The sequence below is a fragment of the Moschus berezovskii genome, chromosome 6, assembly GCF_049115385.1.
Source record: "Moschus berezovskii isolate FMDL1 chromosome 6, NW_MosBer_1.0, whole genome shotgun sequence".
Taxonomy (NCBI): domain Eukaryota; kingdom Metazoa; phylum Chordata; class Mammalia; order Artiodactyla; family Moschidae; genus Moschus; species Moschus berezovskii.
In genome coordinates, this window is record NC_142465.1 from 83,198,404 (window position 1) to 83,209,366 (window position 10,963).

General features: G+C 39.6%; 1 protein-coding gene across 3 annotated transcripts in view; it reads left to right on the forward strand.

Annotated features, from left to right (window-relative positions):
• The window catches only part of DENND5B (DENN domain containing 5B), a 223,562-nt gene extending 218,584 nt beyond the window's left edge, over positions 1 to 4,978 (forward strand). For all 3 annotated transcript variants that reach the window (XM_088837249.1, XM_088837247.1, XM_088837248.1), the window contains one exon: positions 1,385 to 4,978. In XM_088837249.1, the coding sequence (XP_088693375.1) occupies positions 1,385 to 1,568 (184 nt within the window). In that variant the 3' untranslated portion in view covers positions 1,569 to 4,978. The remainder of the gene's footprint in view (positions 1 to 1,384) is intronic.
• The last annotated feature ends 5,985 nt before the right edge of the window (positions 4,979 to 10,963 follow it).

Genomic DNA, 10,963 nt, shown 5'->3' on the forward strand with positions numbered 1-10,963 from the left:
GAGACTCCTGTTTATTGGGTGTTTGCTGTGTGTTGGGCACTATGCTTAGTATGTCACGTATTATCTCGTTTAACTCTCCTATCATTTCACCACCACCCCTGCAGGAAGTAGCAAGCAATATCCCCACTGTATAGGTGAGAAAATAGAAAGTAGAAGAGGCACAGATAAGTTAACAGACTTTCCCAAGGTCACACAGCTAGAAAGAGGCAGAGCCAAGATTTACACCTAACCTCACCCCAGAGCCCCAAGCTCTGAACCGTGACACAGTACTGCACCATAGACAGGGGAGGTAATAGACACACCAGCACATTCACACATACATGTTTTCTGTACAGAGTTTGCATGGTGTGTATACACTACCATATTGCTTTAAATTTGATGACATTGTAGAATTCTTACTATGGAGTCTCTTTAAGACAGTTTCCTACCCCTTTCTTTTTGTAAATGACACATAGGAGCTGTACAATCCATTAATTTTAAAACAGCTCTCAGAATTGTAAGAAATGAACCACACAGACCCTTAGAAGACTTTTTATCTGTGCAATGTTTGTTTTCTTCTAAGCCCCAACACCTCTTGTAGGATGGCCTAGCTGCCTTGTCATGAAGGTGTACTGAGAGCTGCTCAGCAAGGGTGTCTAAGCAACTTAGTGACAGATACTGATGTCAGTTTAATCAGGAAACATTAAAGATTGAGATCCTGTCCTCCTGAACCAGCTGGTTTATTGAGCTAAATTCTATATTTCTTCTTAATAAAAGCTATCCAACTTCAGCTGTGCTTTATAAGTTCCTTTTGAGCATGATCCTTATCTCCTTTTCTCTCTTTACTGTTGTATAAACTATAAACTCCTGTTTATTAGATCAAGGCAACACTTCTTTTGGTTTATAAGATCTACTTAACGTTTTTCTGCTTTGATTTTGTTCCTTACCTTTTTATGTTGTGTAAATTTTCTTTAAAAGTGCTAGTCCCTACAATTTAATGGAGTCTTTCTTCCCAAGAGTCTTTCTTCTGCTGTGGCATGGCTTGTCACAGATGTCTGGATAACATCTCTGTTAAACAATACAAAATGACATTCTGCTTCTTTTTAAAAGAGGTAGAATCAGAATAGAGAATATCTTTACCACATCTAAGTCTTTATGGCCAACTTGTGCAGACTCACTCTTAGAATCTGATGGGTTTCCTTTCCCCCTTAGCCTACACTGTTTCATTACCTTTTTAACCAGTAATTATCCAACTACTTGACTTTGATTTTCCCTCTGGTGACCTCAGAGCTTGGCTAGATTTCGCCCCATTCAGCCTCGCACCTTCCTGTCCAAAGCTCCAGTGTGTGTGTAGTTCTGCAGCAGGGCAGCAGTGCTCAGGATTTGTTTCTGTTTGGGTCTGCAGAGATCGCCTGCTCCCACAGTGGATTCCTCTGTTAGCCGAGTGTCCTGCCATTACCCGAATGTATGAGGAGAGCGCCCTCCTGCGAGATCACATGACGGTCAACTCCCTCATCCGCATTCTGCAAACCATCCAGGACTTCACCATAGTCTTAGAAGGCTCACTCATCAAAGGAGTGGATGTGTAACCCAATTAGCTAGAAACTCAGTCCAGAACCCTTGTTCCTGAACCTTCCCCGACAATGGGGACGGATTTGGACTTGTCTGACAAGGCAGTGAGTCACTGCAAGGGTGGCACGGCGTGTCCCCCAGTATGAACAGTCCTCACACTGCAGACAAGGCAAAATGCTGTATTGTAGTTCATTTGAACCTGGAATTTAGTATAAAATAGAGTATTTTCATGTGTTAGATGTGTGTAAATATGCTCTCTTCTTTAAGAAATTCTATTACTCTAATAAGATACTTTTCTTAGATTGAATACTCCTGTAACTTAAAATCAGTAGCTTAAAAGTATTCGGAGTTGGGTAGTGGGGAGAGTGGTGCTAGTCAGGAAGAAGCCAGTAAACATGTGAATATAGTACAACCCACTGGGGCTTTTTATTTTCCTCCAGGTGCCACAAAGGAATCCAGAAAGCATTGTTATGTACTCGCCAGCCATCCTGGTGTCTTACCCTTTATATTGTGAATGTAAACAGTTTACTTACTGTAGGGGAGAGTGGCCCTCATTTACATCTTTCAAGTTTCAGATGGTTTCATAATTTGAATTGAGCCACTCTTCCAGTCTTTTGGAAAAATTTTTTCATCAGCACAAGATAAAAGATATAATTCAAATATTTTAAATACTGGATCCCAGGGGCTTGGCTGAACTGAAAAGAGAACACATAAATCCCTGAGAAGTGTGTGAAATTGTAGGATTATAGTAACTTCTTTACACTTTGGAAAGATTAGCCTAGACTAACTTCATCCTTGACATGTTTATTCTTGTTATTTGAGGTACTTTGGGGAGATGTGAATTTCAGAGTGTTGGCCTCAAAGTCTTAAAAACTGCAAACAGCAGTTTGATTCTATACTTTTAATTTGGCCATCTCAACCCTGCAGTGGGCCCTTACCTCTCAAGAATATCCACAAACACTGTCTTTGTTTGGTTCCAATCACCCGCCTCCCCTCTTCCAGTGCCCATCCCCCCCTCAGGAAATGGAAAGAATGTCTAAGAAGGAGGAGGACTCTGTGTGGCTTGGAATGTTTTTGTGAAAGTATTTGTTGACCATGATAATGCAAATACCAGAGAAGAGAGAAAGAATGAACCCTTTCTGGGTGTTTCAGGGCCAGCTGTATGTTCCTTTGTAAGCAGGGGTGAAAATGTAATACTGCTGGCCCAGGAAGGTAAAAGCCAGAACTGCGCAGACTGGCAAAATAGAAGCAAAAGAAGAGGCAATAGTTTGGAAGACCAAACGTTGTGAGTAACTTTCCAGTTTGGTGTTTTTTAAGGAATTTAAATACAGTATTAGTATGTTACCTTAAGTCTTCATATTACAGTTGGTCTTGTAAGTAATTTAGACATTTGCACGTTGTTAGCAGTGAAATTGCCTTAGCAGAGCTCCAGATTTTATTCCCAGTTGTGACTGAGAAGCAAAGTCATGGCCTTTCAGGACCCTTGTCTCATCTGAGGGTCCTGGGCTTTAGCCAATAGTGTTGCTTCCCTTTTTCTCTTAAGGAAGAAACTAGTGAAATAAGTGCCCCACTCCCGTTATCAAACACTGTATTCAGCCAAGGCACACTCCCTTTTAATACGTGACTGAGTCCTTGAGGAGGTAAGGGAGAACTGAAGGCAGCATTTAGAAACCCATGGAAAGGGTTTAAGATGGTTCTGGGTGACCTGGGTAGACCAGAAATTTGTTTGCCTGCAGCTAAAGTTTGTCCACAGTGGTGTGACTACCCCTGGGACATGGAGACTCTTATGGGCCATATGCAGAACCTGTTTCACACAGGTGCTTACTGTTTCAATGATGAGAAACCATAGAATGATCCAATCTAGGGTTTTGTTCTTGTTACCTTTTCCAAAGGCCTTGCTTCTGACACACTCTGGGCAAAGAGAGGTGACTTAGGTTAGCATACTAGAATTGAGTCATCTCATCTAGCCTTCTCATTTTACAGATGGGAAGACTTAAGGATCAGAGAGATTAAGTACTTACCTGCACACCTGGTCAGTGACAACACAGGGTGTAGAATTCATGTTTTTTTAATTATACCAGGCTACATGAGACTGGCCTTCAAGGCATTTATATTAATAATAAGTCTTTCTACCCTTGGATCTTAATTCATCCACCTATATAGGTAGCAGATAATGATTAATATTCATTTATAGTAATAATTTATAGAGATTAATATTCAATTTAACAAACTGTCCTTAAGTTATAGAAAATTAGACCTGTTATAAAAAGTAGGAGCAGGAATTCCCTGGCAGTCCAGTGGTTTCCACACTTTTACTGCTAAGGACTTGGGTTTAATCCCTAGTCAGGGAACTAAAATCTCGCCAGTCTTATGGCACAGCCAAAAGCAAAACTAGGAGCAAAATTGGATTTCAGACCTGTGAGTAAAACCATTACTTTAGAAAGTAATACCCCCCAAGAGTTTGACCTGCAGTTTCATCCCATTTTCTATTACCTGACTACAGTAGTGAAATGACCAATTTCAGAAGAAATCACACCAAAATGGACACATCCTCTAGAATGCTGTGCCCTTTAGAGTTATCACCTTGGGAGTCCATACACAGTCTAATAATACAGCCTGTGCTCCAGACCCCTGGGGACCTCCTTATGAGCTGCCCAAATGCCCTATAGCCCATTCTTTTGAATATTTCTAGTGATGGGTAATGGTGGCTTTTCAGAAGAAATTTAATATTTGGAAACAATAAAAAGTTCTTAGAACCCAAGTTGATGAATGAAAGGGATACTTAAGCAGAGTTCGGGGTCATGTAAGAAATACAGTTCTAAAGAAGTAAGATAATTCTTACATGGCTTATACTGTCTTTGAGTATCAAAGTATTTTGAGCAGGACAGCAGCAGAATTCTTAGAATAATGTACATGTAAGTGTACATAGCCTTCCGACCTGACTTTGCAAAGTCACTCAGAAGTATACTTTTTGCTGTTAATAAATTAGTATATTGCATCATACTTCAAAGTTAAAGTATACAAAAATCAAATTTGACTTTTTTATTCAAAATAAATTAAAAATTGTGCCTGGAGTCATGATTAGTATTTTCACAAAATAGCTTAAGAAGAAATTATTTTAAAGTTAAATTGCCAAAAACATTACCTCTTGAAATACTTATTTTCCAAGTGTTTTTCAAATGTTCTGAAACTCCTACTAATAACCTTTTTGATACAGTGGCATTACACCAGTGTTGGTATTATGTATGAGACCCTGAAGCTGTGTTCTGTTTGGGGGCTCGTCTGCACCTTAAAATGACTGAGGCTCAGTGTGGAACAGTATAAAGTAGGGTTCTCAGTAGGGAAAATGGGGCTACTGAGAACAGAAGGAAGGCCTCCCAACCTTCCCTTCCTCTTTCCCACTGTGGCAGCAATCTGATAGAAGAAAACGAAAGCTTGCAAAATTTATGATTTCCCTCTAAATTTTATTTTAAATATTTCATACATTTTGTACCTTTTGTAACCCTGTGGTATTTACTTTAACATGGCTTTTTAAGAAATCATTTTAATGAACTTCTGTCACACTGTATGAATATACAGGGGAAATACTGAATTGCTCATATTTCCTTTTTTGGCAATAAAGCACTGTTGTATGTAAATGGAAGTAAAAGAGGGATGGAGACTATACATAACAGTTTGTGTATAGTAAATGCTGACCCCTCTGAGATACTTTGAAACATGAGGCAACAGACAAGGACCTCAGATTGCCCAGGGAAATATTTATTTGACAGCATTGGGAGTGTAGCTGTTAATTATAAAATAGCTTCTTTCTGCTAAGAATTATGATTTTTCAGTAGATTTTCATTTTGAGAACTGTTGAGTATTTTCTCTGTGAGGTTTATAGAAACTAGTCTATCTTTTTCACCATTTGGAAGGACAATCTGAACCGTAGCTATTTATATTTCAGTATTAATACACCTTCATTGATTGAGAATGGAGTCTTGAGATCTTCTCTACTTTTATAAAGTGAATTGTATTTCCACGTCACCCATGTCATTTGAAGTCCATGTTTCTTATATAAGTATTTGTTATATTACCTTTTAGTGTAAAAGGAAAAACAAATAATAAACTACTAGGTCTCTTATTCCTAATAAAATCCATTTACAAAACTCTTGAATCAAACTGATTTCCAGGCTTTTTGAAGAGGGTACCAATGGAGTGTGATCAGAATAATCCAAGGAGAACCTCATCCTTTCAGATCTTAGCAGACCTGATTGTCCTCTCAAGGACAAAATAAAGATTGGATCCAGAAAGGTATCACACTGAGCAATTAATATCAGAGTGAAAAAAAAATCATCAAAAACATTCTCCTCATTTGAATGAATCCAGGGTATCCTTGGGTTATGTGGGAGGGAATTATGCTTGACACATTTACCTAAACGTATTTGTGTGTGGCCCAGTCTTTATTCCAAACGCCAGACAGATCTTGTTAACAGTAGAGGTATGGTGAGAGCTCCTGTTGTCAATCAAATGAGGGTGTTAAACATGTAGAAAGAATTCTCTGTGTTACATTTGAACCATGTATAAATGTATCCTGTGTATCTTTTTTTTAAGCATTTCTGCATTTAAATTATATATATTTTTCTTTGTATTGTTAACAAAATGCATCAGAACTGGATTTTTTTCTCATCTGAACATAATTAAAATTTTAAAAGTATTGCGATATCAAGCACTTTAACATATGTATCAGAGAAACTGATGTGGGTTTTTCAGGTTTTGGAGTACATTTAAATATGACTTTTCATGCTTTGTTCTTTACAAATAAAACTGTGGGGTTGATACTTTGTTTTGCTTCATTATTATAGAACCTTAATACTGAGTAGTGCACAGGGCCAGTGACTCCAGAAAGTGGAGCAATAAAACCATTATGAGAGATAAAGCTACATGAAACCATTATGCAGTAGAAATATGAGCTTCCCAGATGGCACAGTGGTAAAGAATCCACCTGCCAGTGCGAGAGGCACAAGTGTAGATGCGGGTTCAAGCCCTGGGTCAGGAAGATCTCCTGAAGTAGGAAATGGCAACCTGCTCTAGAATTCTTGCCAGAAGAATTCCATGTAGCGTGTACACACATGCATGCGGACACACACACACACACACACACAATAGAAATATAATCTGCTGGGCAACTGGTTATCCAGAAGCAGTAAAAAGAAAAGAAAAAAAATGTGAACCCTATCTTACACCATACAGAAGTATCAATTCTTAGCTTAACAATCTAAACATAAACAGCAAAAACAATTTTTGAAAGAAAATGTAGAATGTATTTATGAATTTGGAAAAGGATAGTATTTCTTAAACAAGACATTCAAAAATAACTAGCACTGTTCAGTTCAGTCGCTCAGTCGTATCCGACTCTTTGCGACCCCATGAATCACAGCACGCCAGTCCTCCCTGTCCATCACCAAGTCCCGGAGTTCACTCAAACTCATGTCCATCGAGTCGGTGATGCCATCCAGCCATCTCATTCTCGGTCGTCCCCTTCTCCTCCCGCCCCCAATCCCTCCCAGCATCAGAGTCTTTTCCAGTGAGTCAACTCGTCGCATGAGGTGGCCAAAGTATTGCCGTTTCAGCTTTAGCATCAGTCCTTCCAATGAACACCCAGGATTGATATCCTTTAGAATGGACTGGTTGGATCTCCTTGCAGTACAAGTCCTTAGTAAAAATGAAAGGCAGAGATGCATGATTATTCACATGTTAAGCATTACTTTAGGTTATGACCATACAGCAGTTTAAACAAACACACACATCAAATTCCTGCTTTTATGGAATTTATATTCTAATGGAGCAAATTACCTAATAAACATGACAAGTAATACATATAGTTGATGTTTAGTCGCCAAGTCATGTCCAACACTTTTGTGACCCCATGGATTGTAACCCACCAGGCTCGTCTGTCCATGAAATTTTCCAAGCAAGAATACTGGAGTGGGTTCCCATTTCTTTCTCCAGGGAATCTTCCTGACCCAGGGACCAAACCCACATCTCCCACATTGGCATGCAGATTCTTTATCAGCTGAGCCACCTGGGAAGCCCAATACATATAGTAATTAGATAACTAATAACAAGCAAAGAAGAAGGATTAAAAGTATGGTTGGGGTTGCTTAAAGATGGGACTGCAATTGTAAATTGGGTTAGCCAGGGAAAGCCTCACTGAAAATGGAGTTGTCTTTAGCTGAGATTGGAAAAAGCGTAAGAGAAACAAGTTTGCAAGAGGAACATCAAGAGCTTACTTTTGGCTGCAAGATTGGCATGCCTCTTAGACATCCAAGTAAAGATATTGGATAGTTGCACATATGGATTCGGAGTTCAGAGGGAAATAATGGTGTATTTGTCAGGATCCAAATCAAGAGACAGAAACCACACAGCAATCTGAAGAGAGGTAGTTTAATGTTTAGAACTGTTAGAATTATCCAGAGAAACAGAGCTAAGGATGCATACAGATGTGTGTGTATGTATGTATATGTATATAGAGAGATTCATTTTAAGGAATCAACTGACACGGTTGTGGAGCCATGGTAAATCCAAAATCTGCAGGTTAGGCTGGTGGACTGGAGACCCAAGGGAAGAATTGTAGTTCAAGTTCAAAGATCGCTGACTGGCAGAATTTCTTCTTGCTCAAACGAGGTCAGTCTATGCTGAATTAAGGCCTTCAACAGATTGGATACATTATGGAGGGTAATCTGCTTTACTCAAAGTCCACCAATGTAAATGTTTGTCTTATCTGAAGAACACCATCACAGAAACTTCCAGAATAATGTCAGATTAAATATCTGGGCACCATGGCCCAGATAAATTGATGCATAAAATTAACCATCACAGACTACTATAATAAGAAACTGGAATGATGAAGGATTTGGTACTAAGCAATAAAAAGAACTCTAAAGAATACAAAAATAGCATATATAGGGAGCAGCTACTAACTCTAGGGCTGAGGTAAGGTAAACCTCAAGGAGCCCCCTCCCACTTAGGCTGAGAGTCAGACTTTATTAGAGGGCACAGCCATGGCCCACTGGATGGCAGAGAAGTTTATTGAGATGCTGCACCAGTGCCACTTGTTTGGAATCTGCTGTCAGGTGCCAGGGAAACAGCCTTGGAGAGGTGGCATAGCCCAGAACTTGCTGGGAAGCCCTCCATGGAGAGGTGTGATACCAGTAAAGCTCACTACAGAGCCCCCCAAGCCTCCCTACCACAAGAGGTTAGCCTCTGAGACCACAAGGGCTTCCCTTGTGGCTCAGCTGGTAAAGAATCTGCCTGCAGTGCAGGAGACCTGGGTTCGATCCCTGGGTTGGGAAAATCCCCTGGAGAAGGGAAAGGCTTCCCACTCCAATATTCTGGCCTGGAGAATTCCATGGACCATATAGTCCATGGGGTTGCAAAGAGACAGGACTGAGCGATATTCACTTTCACTTTCCACAAGAGCCAGGCGCTGCACACTGGAGGAGCTCACAGAGGGGAGCACAGCAGAACCTGGAAGAGAAGCTCCCTCCTCCAGTGCCTCTCCTGTGCATTCTGTTAACGAAGATTAACACTGTGCCACCTGTCAAAGGAGAAATGTTAACAAGAAAGTCTAGCTCCATTGTTGCAGAGCAAGATTTTTATTGCTAAGGGGCGATAAATTGATAACTGCTGCAAACAGTTTAGTTCCTTATATTCAGTTAAGAAGGAAACAACGGAGGGGAGTAGGAAATGCAAAAGATAAGAAGATAGTGAGCAAATGTCTCCAAACCTTATGAGGTAATGATTTAGAGCTGACACTGCCATGTTCATTTGAACTTAGTCCAGATGTATACAATTTTCATCACTGCTCTTTAAAATATTGACTAACTGCAGTTATTAAAATAAGGTCAGGAGGGTTTTGCAGTGTAAGGGAAAGAAGACCTCAGTGGTCACAATGGTGAAAAACACTGGGTATGGGTTTATTTTGAAGCTAAAGTCAGAAAGTTACCTGATGGACTGAATGTCAGAGATGAGGAAGAGTCAAAAATGACTTCAAGGGAAACCAGGAGAGCCACTAGAATCATCACCTTCCTCAAGAACGTCAGGCTGGTGGCATCTTTCACCACCAGAGGCCTCATTCTAATTCTGCCCACACTCAGCTCACGCAGTAAGTACACCATCATGATCAATCAGGCCAGACCCTACACCTACCTACCCAGTGCTCTTTCAAGACGATGGGAACATGCCCAACATGCCTAGCCACCCCCAGACCCTTGGAATGGCTGAAATGGCTGAAGAACTGTAAGCTCCTCTGTTGACAGGGACAGGGCCCCTCCCCGCCGGCCCCCAGTAAAAATGTGGAAACAAGAAACAAAAATGACTCCAAGGATTTTGACCTGAACAAATGGGAAAGGAGAGGCTAGAATTTCTACTAACTGAGGTGAGTAAGGATGTGGGGAGAACAGGATTTAAAGACAGATCAGACAGATCAGGAGTTCAGTTTTGGACATGTTAAATTTCAGATATTGACTAGACATCCAAGTGAAAATGGTGAACAGGAAATTGAATGTCTGAGTCTGGATCTTCTGAGCTATCGGACTTCTGATATGCATTTTGGAGTTGCTGGCATGTATAGATAGAATTTACTGTTATAAAATTGGATGAGGACACAAAAGGAGTAAGTTATTAAATAATCTCTCAAAACTTTAATTTTCATTTTCCAGTATTGTGACACGATTTACTGTTTGATGTGCAGATTATTCTCAGTGTTTCAGTATTCTGAACAATACAATAATGAACAAACACCCTTGCTTTGAAATGGGAAATCAGTAGAAACACAGAGGACTTGCACAACAATACCAACCAACTTGAGCTAGTTGATACTATTCGAATGTCCAACGATACCAGAATACAAATTCTTTTCAAGTACACAAAGGACACTTAGCAAGATTGACCATATTCAGGTCAATAAAAGATGTCAAATTTAAAAAGATTTAAGTCATGCAAAGTATGTTCTTTGGCCACAAGGGTCAAAAAATGAATCAAAACTGAAAGCAGAAAGTATTTTGAACTGAATGAAAATAAAGCATATCAATATTTGTGGGATACATCGAAAGCAGCTCTTAAAAAGAAATTAATCACACTGAACACCTCTGTGAGAAAAAAAAAAGATCTCAAATCAATGACATACACTTCAACCTTTACAAACCTAAAAACAATAATAGTCATAAAAATAAAGATCAGAGCAGAAATCAATGAAACAGAAAACAGAAAGAAAATCAGTGAAAACAGAAGGTGGTTCTTTCAGAAACCAATAAAATTGATAAACCTTTAGCCAGACTGATTACAGAGAAAAAAAGACACAAATTGCCATATAAGAATGAGAGAGGTGATGCAAATACAGACATTACATATATTAAAAGAATAATAAGAG